Source organism: Cyprinodon tularosa, unplaced genomic scaffold (genome assembly GCF_016077235.1).
Source record: "Cyprinodon tularosa strain WSP-4 unplaced genomic scaffold, ASM1607723v1 ctg986, whole genome shotgun sequence".
NCBI classification, from domain to species: Eukaryota; Metazoa; Chordata; class Actinopteri; order Cyprinodontiformes; family Cyprinodontidae; genus Cyprinodon; species Cyprinodon tularosa.
Window position 1 is genome coordinate 154555 of NW_024039769.1, and position 14248 is coordinate 168802.

The 14248-nt window shown below is 37.0% G+C and overlaps 1 protein-coding gene and 1 long non-coding RNA gene across 5 annotated transcripts in view; one reads left to right on the forward strand and one right to left on the reverse strand.

The window, feature by feature from the left end:
* cald1a (caldesmon 1a) overlaps positions 1-14248 on the forward strand; it is an 89259-nt gene that overhangs the window by 70610 nt on the left and 4401 nt on the right. For 3 of the 4 annotated variants that reach the window (XM_038275977.1, XM_038275979.1, XM_038275978.1), the window contains 5 exons: positions 3861-3904; positions 4689-4764; positions 4876-5013; positions 7225-7320; positions 13489-13557. In XM_038275977.1, the coding sequence (XP_038131905.1) occupies positions 3861-3904; positions 4689-4764; positions 4876-5013; positions 7225-7320; positions 13489-13557 (423 nt within the window). Of the gene's footprint in view, positions 1-3860; positions 3905-4688; positions 4765-4875; positions 5014-7224; positions 7321-13488; positions 13558-13845; positions 13898-14248 lie in introns of all 4 variants that reach the window. The other variant, XR_005279888.1, reaches the window with a different exon arrangement.
* LOC119777176 lies at positions 11763-12412 on the reverse strand. The gene is made up of 3 exons (XR_005279889.1): positions 12170-12412; positions 12008-12071; positions 11763-11803 (listed from the first exon to the last, which is right to left on the reverse strand). It is a non-coding gene; the product is annotated as an uncharacterized LOC119777176 (long non-coding RNA).

Genomic DNA, 14248 nt, shown 5'->3' on the forward strand with positions numbered 1-14248 from the left:
TTGGCTTAGTAGCAACTTTTCAATCAAAATTCAAACTTTAAATGAGAAGTAGTAAAATATGACAGCCGTTTAAAATTCAAACACACCATTAGTCACACTTAGTTCTTCTTCTTTCGAAATTTGACATTAATTGTGATGCAGCTTGTTGTCCCTGAAGAGGTACAGAAATGAATTTTAATGTAATCCAAGAGACGGGGAACATTTTTTAATGATTTAGAGATATGTTTTTAAAATGGTTACCAGAATATTGTCCCTCAGGCTTCAATAAATAGGGATATGAATGTCTTCTCAAAAAATACATCTAAAACATGCAACTCCCTTCAAATACTTATTTTAATCTTGAGCTAGCTAGCCAGCAGGTTAGCTAACTAGCCAACTGGCTAACATAAGTAGTACCGTTTGACTAGCCGGCTATGGTTAGCTTAATTACTTAGCAAGGCAAGTTTATATATATGTTTGAGTAGCAAGATAACCCAAAGTGGTGTACAGAATAGGAAAACACCCAAGAAATAGTAAATTGCAAGATCAATTAGAAATGATAAAACTGTGAAGAGAATGAATGAAAGTTTGGCTTCAAGCTAATTAAAATGTTCAGATAGCACAGTTAAAGGCCACTCTACACAAATCGATTTTTAATCTGGATTTAAAACCATTTAAGGCTTCTGCACTAATTAAATATTCTGGGAGTTTGTTCCAGATTAGATTTGGTTCTGGTTTGGTTGTTTGCAGAGTAGAATTAAGCGAGAACAACTGGGAGGTCTGGGCAGTTGATACACTGACAACAAGTCTGTAATGCGCTTCTGTTGGTCCACGTTCAGTGATTGGTAGACCAACAGAAGTATTTTAAAGTCGATTGTCTGAGATACCGAAAGCCTGCATAGGACTTTAGCACTGGGGTGATGTGCTCTACTTTCTTCATGTCGGTGAGGACTTCAGCAGCAGCATTCTGAATCATTTGCAGCTGACTAAACAACTACATTGGCAGACATGTGAAGACATTGCGGCTGTTATCAATTCTACTAAAACATGTATTAGTGTTTCCAAATCCTGTGACATTAGTCTTAATCGTGGAGATGTTAAGGTGATAGAAGTTTTATTTTGTTGCTGTCTTTATGAGCCTCTGAATCTTCAGGTTGGAGTCCACACTACACCTAGATTTAGAGCCTGATTGAAGCTGTTTGCAAACTTTTAAAAACCTTTCCCTTTGTCTAAAAACTATTATTTTAGTTTTGTTTGGGCACAGCAATAGAAACTGTTGGCACATCCATGTGTCTTCTGTGCATTACACAGAGCTTGAATGAATTTATAGTCACCTGGTGACATAATTTACGGCTTTCGTCTGCATATTTATGATCATTTATGTTGTTGTTGGTATAAAATCTGAGTTGGACAGAGTTTGTAGAAAAACAAGTAGTAGGGGCCCTAAGATAGACGCCACATGATTTTTGTGTTCTCTGATATAAAATAACCAACTGACACAAAAAAGGACTTGATTGCTATAACAGAAAGGCCAACCCGGCTTTCTAGGTGCTCTAATAAAATTGAGTGATCAATAGTATAGAGTGATGCTATGTCCAATAGCATCAATGTGGTACTTCAAATGGCTACATTTATACAGAAGTCATTAAATAGCTTAATAAAGGCAGTCTCTGTCCTGTGCTTAACACGGAAGCCTGACTGGAAGACATTGAAGCAGCTGGTCATTGTTAGGAAGTCATTTAACTACGAAAGATTATAAATAATCTTACTGATGAAGGGGAGGTTCGAAATAGGCCTGTAGTTCTGCAACATCAGAAGCTTTGCAACGATGGAAATATTTAAACTCTGTTTAACATGTTGAGTAAAAACAAAGTTTAACTTGTCATTTGGCCTATTTTAAATTAGATAATACTTTGGCAAATATTCAATTTTAAACAAGTGTTTTTTTTATTTTTTTATTCAGAAGATGTGGTATTTTCGTATCCGATAAATATCAGCACATGGCATTAGGAAGCCCCAAATTGTAGTCAAAAGTAGCCCTTCTTCATTGTATTTTTACTCACCATAGAAATAACTGGAAAAGAGTCTAAGTATTTGATGAAAAAGATGCTCAGATACTGAGCGATTGCTGCTCATCTCTAAAACATATTTTCAACAATCAAGCTAAAAACATACGTGCAATTTTAGGTTGGATGAAAACTTTTCAAACTATTAAATATATCTTTTGTTATAAAACTTATCAAATGAACACTTACATTATATAATGTGTATAGGTTAGAATAGTGTAATTTATTTCCATATTTTATTTGCTGTATTTTCACGTAACCTTGGAATGATTCAGCAGATGGAAAATAAAATTAAACTAGCGAAGCTTGAATACAGATATAAACTCTTACTCAAATGTAAACTGTGAATGTGTTTTTTTTATTAAAAAACAAGCATTTTTTTTTTATCACAATGAGTAGATTAGTATGAAACCTTATGTAAAGTATTTTAAAAAATGCTCTCTAGTAAATGGAATTTAGTACATCTAATTAGTTATAATCTATCTTTTTAAATAAGGACCAATGGTTAAAAAAAGAGAAGCTATTAGCTAAGCTAAGAAACTGTTGGGGTTTGTAGGAAAACTTGGCTAAAGACAAAACATGATGTTTTTATTGTTATTTACAACAGGAATGTGTAAAGGTCGACAAAATCCAGCTTTTTCCTTTGTGATGCAATATTTCTCCCTCCTTTGTGCGTTCTGTTCTTATAAATAGAGGCCCTGTATTAAAAAAGAGCTGAATCTGTTTCATCATCCTGCTGTTGTACCGTGTAAAAATTGTTTGGATATATCCGCTTTTTTTGTTTTGTTTAGTATTCCATCCAGAAATTGAGCAATTATCTGCTCAATTTATTTGCTGAGTGAATTTCATGCCTCAGTGAGACCTGTCAAAAGCCTATTTCAGATTTTAAAAATACATGCATGGAATTGAGAATATATATTTCCCTTATTTCTCTGACTTGTACCAGATTGAAAGCAAAGTTTAAGAATCCTTTTTATATTAAAGTAATGGATGATAATGCCTCAGTACTTGGAAAAACCTCGGGGTGTAACCTACAGCTCCAAGTGCTCGCCTTCACATTATCAGACGTCAACCAGCATAACCCTGGTTTATGTTGTAGATAAAGCAGAGACGCAAAGCAGGCCAAATGAAGGACGGGCTGCAGGGATGTGCAGGAAAGCGATTAGGGTTAACAGGATTACTGCAACTGCGTTCGGATGGATGCAGCTCTTTAAAAACGCGTCTGAGAATGGGGAATTTCCTGCCAGGAGTCTATTTTTGGAACTTGAACGCTCAGTAGCAGCTCAAGCAAAAGGTCTGTTTTCATAAAGGAAAAAAAAAACGAAGGGAGGAAAGAAAGCCTTTTCTTAGCATTTGTCTTTTGTCCATCCAGAGAACGTTGTGACTGAGGAATGCTGCCCCCTCTCAAAGTTTTCATGCCGTGTATATCATAAACAATCCTCTGACATTCCCACAGTCTTACTGCAGGGAAAGGAAAGAGCCTGCTCTGTTTGGCTTGTTTTTCTGCATGCATATGCTTATTTGGAGAGCCGCTTTTGCACCCAGAGGGAACAATGAGGGACATTTTTGATGAGCATCATCTAAGCTATTGAGCAGTTCAAGAAAACGAGATAAAATTAGATATTGGCTGTTAAAAAAAAAGAACAAAAAGGTTAAAAGTAAGGTTTCATCAAATCCCTGTAGGTGGAGTGATTTGTCCACATGCTGAGCTTCGTCTTCACAAGTGTGAAAATATATCATCTTAATGAAGTGAGTTTAGATGTCTAAAATAGATATGAAGGCAATATCTAACTTGTTTGAATATTTGCTTTCCAGATTGGAGAAAGAGCAGAATTCCTGAACAAGTCTGCACAGAAAAGGTACAACTCTGTTTTTGGTCTGATAAGCCAAACTTATGTCAATCCTACTAATTTACTGATTAAGAGACTGTTATATATGCACATTTTGATTTCTTATTGTTTGTGCTTTTCTGTATTCAAGAAATATTTCAAATGATTTCATTTAAGAGGGAAAGAAAGCTTCTCAAACCATCCTTTGCTTGTGCCACAACACTGCTGGGTCGAATTTTAGTTGCCTTTGATAATTGGTGTAATTCAGCCAAATTCCGTTTTTTTTTTCTTTTTTTTTTTCTTTTAATAAATGCATCATGTTTGCAGCCATTTAAAATCCCTTTTTTTCTACTCATCCTTCCTGCTGTGCTTTGGATCGGTTTCCTTCAGCATAAGGTCACAAATGTGTGACCTGACTTCCTTTTTCGGCTAAATGGTGGTATCAAAAGATATATACAGTATAACAGGCTGTCCTGCAGCAGCCACATCCCACAATTCTACCGCCGCCATGTTTTACTGTCAGTTTAATGTTCTTTTTGAAGCTTTCATCTGGACTTTTTTGTTTGTTTTTTTTTTTTCACCAAAATTGTGGCATTAGTTTATCTGTCTGGCAGTGAATGGGCCTTAGACTCTCATGTAAATGATATGCTCGTAGATCAGAGCTTTTTTTAACAAAAGGTTGGTTTCTCCTTCATAAAGTTATCATTTAAATAATTACCTCTGACTTTATTCATTTTATCTTTCTATGTCCATAAAATTAGCTTAAAAATGGAGGTGTAACATATGACTATATGAATGTTGCTCGTTTCTGCAGCACTGTGAAGGCCTCTCATTCTCCTGTGGTGTCCAAGATAGACAACAGGCTGGAGCAGTACACCTCAGCTGCTCAGGTCAGTTCTTTTTTTGGTTTTCAAACCGTCTATCACCTCATTATAAAAAAAAAAATGTATTTTTTGGTATGATATGTCTGAGCCATAATTACTGCTGTTCTCTCTTCCCAGCGAGAGAACAAGGAATCCAGATCCCCTCGCTCCACCGTTTTGGACCTTCCCATGGTCACTGATGTGCGAAACATTAAGAGCATGTGGGAGAAAGGCAACGTGTTTAGCTCGCCCGGAAGTGGCGGAAGCACTTTTAAGGTAAAGAAAAGGAATTTAATAAAACTTTTAGGATCCACCTGGAGATTTTTCACTCTTTCACTGTCTCTAACCTTCATTTATGCTACTGGGTGTTGTATAAACTAGATCACCATAAAGTAGAAACGGGAAAGAGTTACGGCTGGGCCATATGGCCAAAAAATAAAATCACATATTTTTTTTTGTTGATTTTTTTTGATTCAATATTTTTTTTCCCTAATTATAAAGGAAAGCAATAGGTACAAATGGGGCACCATGTCTTTGGCTATGTGCAAAGCGACACTGCTCCTTTCCTGTCATATGCGGTGCTTTGCTCAAAGGATTCTGCTACAGTTAGCCGTTCCTTTGCTGTGGGTATTTTGGTTAGTGTGGGTTTGTTCGCCCTGGAGAAACTGGCATTTTTCATATTCGGCTGGATGCTTCTCTTTTCGGTGTTGAAAAAGGTAAGTGGTGCTGCTGCCTTGAAAAGAGTAGCCTCTAGCCTTCAATGTTTTCCAGGCTAAGGACCCCCAAACTGATGGCGAGATGGAGCGGGGACCCCCTAATTATATATATTGTATGTGTTATATCAAACTGGTCCTATAATCCCTTTATTACAGATGGAGTCATGTAATGAAACTAATTTCTCCCTGGGATTATTAAAGTATTTCTGATTCTGATTCCTGGTTGATGGGACAGGTGTTGTGAATGAAACGGTGCCCAGCTTGAAAGAGCTTCTGTGTGTCACTGAATCTGTGCATTGATGACTGAAAGACATCTTCTCCATTTATCTGTTTACTACAGTGTGTTGAATTCATGTTAATGTGTATTTAAAGATCAGTGGAAATATGACCCCCGTGCAATACCTCCGTAAACCCCCTAGGGGTCGCGGACCCCCTGTTGAAGACCTCCACTCGAGACTAATGTTGAAGCGTGGGGTTCTAAGGCTCCATATCTGTCACAACAAACCCAGACCAGTTTCAGTGCTTAGAGTGAAAAAATAAATCCTGTACCTGCAGTTTCTGCTTATCCCAAAACCCGAAGAGTGGGCTGGGGCACATCACATCCACGCCGCGCTATTTGCAGCCTTGCTTCTGTTAACAGCTAGCTTGGACCGGGAACCTTTTCTAACCGTTTTAACATGTGCATTTCAATACACAACCCTATTTTTTTCTAATACAACCGCAGTTACCGCATGCTGGAAATCTGCAACTACCACAGAACTTTAGCCCTGCAGTTCCAAACAGATGATTTTATTCCTTTTTTGAGAACAAAATTCTCACTCACTTGTAGTTATGATGTTTGCTGTTTTGTGTGACACTGTAGCATGTCAAATTGCAAGCTGAGAACAATACTGCAGCTACAGAAACTCCAGGGAGTTTTTTTTTTATTACTATTATGTCTTTAGTTCTTCTGTCTGATTGTAGCAGTTACATCTCACTGAAATGTAGTGGAAATGTAATTTTTCCTCATTAACACAAAGAAACAAGACGGTGCTGCAGTGTAGCACAAATGCAATGATTAAAAAAAATGATTTAAATAAAAAACATTTTTTTAAATGATTTTAAAAAAGATCTTTACATCAAACTGTTTCATACGTGGCCAGCCGTTGGCTAGCTGTGCCACACTGCTCTGCGTCTTTAGTATCATTTCACTCTCTGACAGGTGTGCCTCCTTTTCCTTTGTCCTTCCAAGGCCTAAAAGGCAACATAGCTTCTCACTCTTGAACACCATGGGAGAAGAAAAATGCAGGAAATGTGAAATGTTTGCATGCAGAGTTCATGTAAACTGTGAATTTCTGTGCATATTACAAACGTTGCCTGAAAATCAGAGAGTTTTGTAGGGACAAACTTAAAAAGTGTAGCTTTGCAGTGACAGATTTGTTGCATATTGCTAAAAATCCCATATTTAGTTTTCACAACTAAAGTTTTTCTCCCACACAAAGAGTGAGATGGACACTAATCCAGTGGGTGGAGTTGGAATCTGCAGTTCTATGTTTTTTTTTCCCCTTATAAAGTACATATTTTAAATACTTAATACTTAAATAGTTTACTTAAAAGCCAACTAGCTGCATTTTATTTAGGGTAATCAGAGTAGATGGGGCTTCATATATTTGTGTGCCACATGTGTGTTACTTTATATCGGTCGGACAAAATATGAAAAAGTCTGAGTGTGAGAGCTGTTGAATGACTGGTGATTTCCAGCTTGGCTGATTCTTAAACCTGTTCCAAACAGGAAGCAGCTGTGATAAAGACGGGCGTGGCGGGCCGCATCAACGACTGGCTGAATAAAACCCCAGAGAGCAGCAAGACGTCAGGAGGAAGGCCAACGGTAGGTCGCTGCCAGGAAATACTCTGCTTATAAAGCACAGCTCTGAGGCGTATTCAGAGGTCCATAAACCAGCAAATTTATACACCTCTGTACAAGCGGAAACACTCATAAGACCTCCTGCTGTAGAAAAAAAAAAGAAATATATCCCAACCATGCCTGCTGTAGACTACGATACAAAAAAATAAAAAATGCTCATTCACTAAGGAGGGATTCCTGTAGTTTCATGGCTTCAGTTATGGGTTTGAAGTCAAGAAAAAAAGACAGAAATTATTAACATCTTTAAAAAAAAAAAAACGTGTTTATGGAGGATTTCAGTCAGAATTCTATTCACTTTTAAACTGGTTGAGTTTCACAAGAGAGCTGCAATCAATAGAGACAAAGCTCTGCCTGTGACCTCAGCCCTGCTTCATTACTGCAGGGCAGGTTTAAAAAGCTGCAGGGAGCTGATTCGAAGTACACTTCGCTGCAGCAAACAGAAAGGGGCGGGGACGGACCACTGTCAGTCTCATACCTTATATGGAAATGGGACCATTTCATTCCGGAACTGACGGGGGCGCTAGTGACACTATTTTCTGTACCGACCGTTTCATAATAATTATAATAATAATAACGTATTTTATTTGACAACGCCTTTCAAAACACCCAAGAACACTTTCAACATTAAAAATACTAATTAAACAGTAAAGAAAAGGCTACAAAACGTGATAAGTCACGGGGCATGTCTGTCACGTGGTATGTCCCTTTTTTATTTTGAAATCTTTATTTAAAATTATCTTAGTAACAAACAATCTAAAATAAGCAACAATAAGGAATCATTATGGAGATGTATTTATCTATCCTTACACCCTATATATCTCTAACAAAAGTCATAAAAAATAAAATAAAATCAATATTTTGGAGACAAATGTACATTACATTAAGAGCACATTTATCCATCCATTAATTTTTATGAATTATCCTCAAGTGGGGTCATGAAGGCTGCTGACCCTGGACAGATCCCCAGTCCATCGCTGATTAAGAAAACAGATATACAGGTGCTGGTCATAAAATTAGAATATCATGAAAAAGTAGATTGATTTCAGTAATTCCATTTAAAAAGTGAAACTTGTATATTATATTCATACATTACATACAAACTCATATATTTCAGATGTTTATTTTGTTTAATTTTGATGATTACAAATGACAACAAATGAAAATCTCAAATTCATCATATCAGAAAATTAGAATATTGTGAAAAGGTTCAAAATTGATGGCCCCTGGTGCCACACTCTAATCAGCTAATTAACTCAAACCACCTGCAAAAGCCTTTAAATGGTCTTTCAGTCTAGTTCTATAGGCTACACAATCATGGGGAAGACTGCTGACTTGACAGTTGTCCAAAAGACGACCATCGACACCTTGCACAAGGAGGGCAAGACACAAAAGGTCATCGCTAAAGAGGCTGGCTGTTCACAGAGCTCAGTGTCCAAGCACATTAATAGAGAGGCGAAGGGAAGGAAAAGATGTGGTCGAAAAAAGTGTACAAGCAAGAGAGATAACCGCACCCTGGAGAGGATTGTGAAACAAAACCCATTCAAAAATGTGGGGGAGATTCACAAAGAGTGGACTGCAGCTGGAGTGAGTGCTTCAAGAACCACCACACACAGACGTATGAAAGACATGGGTTTCTGCTGTCGCATTCCTTGTGTCAAGCCACTCTTGAACCACAGACAGCGTCAGAAGCGTCTTGCCTGGGCTAAAGAGAAACAGGACTGGACTGCTGGTGAGTGGTCCAAAGTCATGTTCTCTGATGAAAGTAAATTTTGCATTTCCTTTGGAAATCAAGGTCCCAGAGTCTGGAGGAAAAGAAGAGAGGCACTTCATCCACGTTGCTTGAAGTCCAGTGTAAAGTTTCCACAGTCAGTGATGGTTTGGGGTGCCATGTCATCTGCTGGTGTTGGTCCATTGTGTTTTCTGAGGTCCAGGGTCAACGCAGCCACATACCAGGAAGTTTTAGAGCACTTCATGCTTCCTGCAGCTGACCAACTTTTTGGAGATGCAGATTTCATTTTCCAACAGGACTTGGCACCTGCACACAGTGCCAAAGCTACCAGTACCTGGTTGAAGGACCATGGTATCCCTGTTCTTAATTGGCCAGCAAACTCTCCTGACCTTAACCCCATAGAAAATCTATGGGGTATTGTGAAGAAGAAGATGCAATACACCAGACCCAACAATTCAGAAGAGCTAAAAGCCACTATTAGAGCAACCTGGGCTATCATAACACCTGAGCAGTGCCACAGACTGATCGACTCCATGCCACGCCGCATTGCTGCAGTAATACAGGCCAAAGGAGGCCCAACTAAATACTGAGTGCTGTACATGCTCATACTTTTCATGTTCATACTTTTCAGTTGGCCAACATTTCTATAAATCCTTTGTTTTTATTGGTCTTCAGTAATATTCTAATTTTCTGATATGATGAATTTGAGATTTTCATTTGTTGTCATTTGTAATCATCAAAATTAAACAAAATAAACATCTGAAATATATGAGTTTGTATGTAATGTATGAATATAATATACAAGTTTCACTTTTTAAATGGAATTACTGAAATCAATCTACTTTTTCATGATATTCTAATTTTATGACCAGCACCTGTAAACAAATACATGCTGGTGCTGAAGTTCAAATAATATATTTTGATGTTGTGAACGGTACTCTTAAAATAAATAAGTTAAAATCTAAAATATAATAGCCTTTGGCTTATTTAATAAGAACTAGATGGAAAAGAGGTTTGGTCTGTAAAACATTTAGTCGACAATTTTGGCCAACTTAGTACGTCCATTCACGGTGCACTTTTGTTGTTTATTTGCCAAATATTTTTTCTTATTATTCTCATTGTGAATATAATTTACAAACAAACCAAAGGACTTTTGAACTTTTAACAAGTGCCATTCGGTAACTAGAATATACTTGGTTGCAGGTGACCTGGCTCAATTATTATCTCCTATAAGGACTCCAGCTCAACTAGTAAACTGACTGGTGTCCCACTATTCCATTTAGAAATACCATATTAATTTTATCAATTGCAATAAATTCATGAACTGCACTCCAAAAACATGAATATCCAATTGTAGCAAAACCCAAAGTGATTAATTAAAACCTTAAATGTAGCCTCAACCTGGAAAGACTCGCACAGAAAGTAGGTTTTAGAAAGTTCATTTGACAATAATCTTCAACTTTCTGATCCCGGCAGTAGACACTGTACTGGTAACCACCAGAGAGAATGATATTTTTTTCTACATGAAAACCTTTTTGAATAAAGTCTGTCTTCATCTCACCTGCTCAGCCAATCACCTGCTCAGGTGCCTCCCTCCCAGCCTAACGGCGCCGGTCGCAAGTCCTTCACCCTTCATAAAGTCCAGCTTGATGTGTGCAACTGCTCCTCACCTGAGCTTCCATCACCTCCACCCTGATTACACCTTCGCTTTGCTCGTTTAATCTTATGTTTGTATCTGAACAATATGTTTCTGCAACTTATTTTTTATTACATAAAACAAGTTGATTCTAACTGTTAAAACATAAACAACTTGTCTGTATGTCAGGTTTGTAAAGAAAATTTGTATTGATTCCAGTCATTGTTCAAAAATGTATAGGAAACATTGTATATTGCAAGTTATTAGCTTTGCTTGCATTTAAAATTTTCCAATTGTTAAACAACGCTGTTACAATATATTTACAACTACTTTATTGGTTCTACTGTCTCTCCAACAAATTACAGCCACAATGTAACTTTGTGGAAACAACACCATTTCTATGAAAACTAAATGATGTAAATCAACTGAGCTACAACAAAAGGAACTTTCAAAAATGTAAATAATATTGAAAGAACACATTATGAAAAAGGAGGACTGCACAAGTCAAAAGGTAAATATTCTTTATCAGAAACGATTTCAAATGGCATGTCACAAAAAAAACTAACAATATGTGAGATTGTGGAAAGCGACTTATATTTTCTTTGAATTCAATGTTGGCACTCAGGGCAAAGTCCAGGTATGCCATCACAGTAGTAACGAGGGTACTCTCCTCTCCTCCGCATCTGAAAATAAAAAAATAAAAAAACAAACAAAATAAAAAACAGGTGCATTGCAAGACTGTAATACAGGAAGAATGGATGATACATATGATTATGAATGAATCTTACCTGTAAGATTGGCGGTATCCTTTCTACCTGCATGGTGAAGAGCATTAAACAATAATTAATACTTTATATCTCTCAGTATCTTATCCTTTCATCTCTAATGATATAAAAAAAAAGTTGTCCAAATAATGAATTTTTATAAAAAAAAAAAAAAAAAAAAAAATCATTTAGGGTTTTAGTCTCATTTGCACATAAAGATACACAAATCAAAATTACTAGTTATGTGTAAATTTAAAAATGAACCTTGATTTGTGCCTCGGCTCCTTTGGCATAGGTGTGGTCATCAGCACACAGAGTCTGTAAAAATACAGATATGTTCTAAGTGAAAGATGAATGCAAATCTAAATAACATCAAAACTGCTTCAACCCTTTTAATTCTTCTATACTGATTTTCTTTCAGACTTAAAAAAATAAGCATAGAACAAAAGTACACTGTGAATGGACATAATACAAATTCTATGACTTAAAACAACAAAGTGATGAATTTTAGCTACAGCTTACCTCACATTTTGCCCTCTCATTAACTTTTTTCCGCTTTCTCTCCTTTTGTAGTTCTTCTCTGGACCTTTTAAAAAGGACAAATTGAAGGTTTTCTTAAAAAACTGAATCTAGAAAAGCGTATTAATTTACTATGTGAAAAAAAATTTAAGAAGGTAAAATTACCTTTTGTTGATTTTGTGGGTTTTGCATTATGGATCGTGTGCCGAACACCAGTGCAAAATCTTTTTAAACTTCTTTCTTTCTTCTTCCTTTCCTCTTAACCCCGCGTCTTTAAGGCATTTATACTAGTGATTATGAAAATAGCGCCCCCTTCATTTCCGGAATGCAATAGTCCCATTTCCAAATAAGGTATGGGACTGACGGAAAGGTCCGTCCCCGCCCCTTTCTGTTTGCTGCAGCGAGGTCCTTCTCGCTGATTCTGGTGCAGCTGTCATTTCTTTGGCGCCACCTGGTGGCCACAGATATATTTCAACTCATGCAGATGGAGATTGATGACAATACCATGGCGCACTTTGTTATATTTAAAGTTTATTACAGTTCAGTAGTTATTTAAGCTTTATGCAGATAATAGTAAGCTTTAGAATGTCTTTTTATTTTTTTATTTTTTTTTTTATTCCTGATGCACCTTTTCCTCCTTGTTTGCACCTTCTTTAAGTACTATGCCAATATGTGACCAGTGAATTTCTCCGCTGTGAAGAAATTCACGGGTATATAAAGCTCATCTAATCTAATCTAATCTAATCTTAAAAAAAAAAAAAATATATCCGATGAGTAAATCTAAGCAAAAACAAAATTTCAATTGCAAACGATTATTTCATGTATTAAGCAATAAAAAGTCAACATTTCTGTGCAGGTATGAATTATCTGTGATCAAGTTTTAATAGAGTATAAGTCTATGTACACTCATGGTTGGTTAAGGCCATAATTAATTAAAAAAAAGCATTTAAATCGTACCCGACTGACAACATGAAGTAGACGAACAGATCTCACTATGTAAAAATAAAATAATGTATCTAAAGTATCAAAAGAACCAAAAAGTAACTATCATGTCCACCTTTGAGCAGCTCAGAGGAAATAAAACCTTGATTTTTGAGCAGTTTGGTTAAATCTGATCTTAAACATTGCACTATGCTGTCGTAGAACCTTCATTAAAACATATTTCTCATTACTAGTTAAAAGCCATTCTTCAGTCAAACATGGCAAAGTTTAGACATGAAAACACAATCATTTTCATATGGTGTGAACTTAGTTTGTTTAAAAGCCAAGAAATAGATTAAAATCATGTTAAAGTAAGTTATTTTAGGGTTAAGAATGAGGGGGGCTGTTTTCCACCTGCCCCGAACAGAATAAAGTCTTTAAACTCTCCCTTCATCCTCACTTTCCCACTTTTCTTCCTCTAAATCAAGCAGATCTACAGTTGCTGAGCACCACTGATAAATGGCTCTGTTCCCTGCCTTTTGTTCTCTGATTGACTCCGACAGGACCTGAAACCCGTTGATGTCACCAACAAGAGGAGTCTATGGGAAAACAAAGGCGCCACTCCAACAAAGGTAGCTCTTATTGATCTCTGCTCATTCTTTCACTTCTAACATGAGCAGCAAAAAAAAAAAAAAAAAAGCCTAGCTAAGCGTTACAACATCCAGATGAAGTTTTAAATATGCTATGAAGTGGTTTGTGGTCTCGGAAAGCTTCTCATGCCTTTTCAGCCGTCGCCCCTCAAGAGAATGTTTTGCTAAAGTCGAGGAGGGAGAAAAGAAGAGCCAGGATCTCACGTTGTTTTGACCCTGCCGCGGCAGTAATTGAAGTAACAATCACTGGTGTTTGTTTTTGTTTTAAAGAACTCTCACAGCTAGTTGACCTCGGCATTCGATCTGGAATAAGCCTGCAGAGGTAAAGGAGTAATTAATCTACGTTTCCGCCACGCACTTGTCCCAGAATGACCTCACGCTCTGCTGCCACGCTGTTTTGCTCTCTGTTAAGGGCGCAGCTGCATTCTGCTCTGCTTTGTTTGGACACTACTGTTTATTGTAGTAATAAAAATAGGCGCCCATGAGGTTTAGTGCTGGATTAGATAATTATTATGCACCTGTGTGACTGAGGGCTTCATTGTCATTTAGAGCAATAAACAAGAGCGACTTTCCAGAGAATCAAGCTCATTGAAAAGACAAACATGAATCGGTCTAATCATCTCAACGTAACAAAGCAGGTTTAGTCAGGTCCAGATTGCAAGTTTTGACTGGG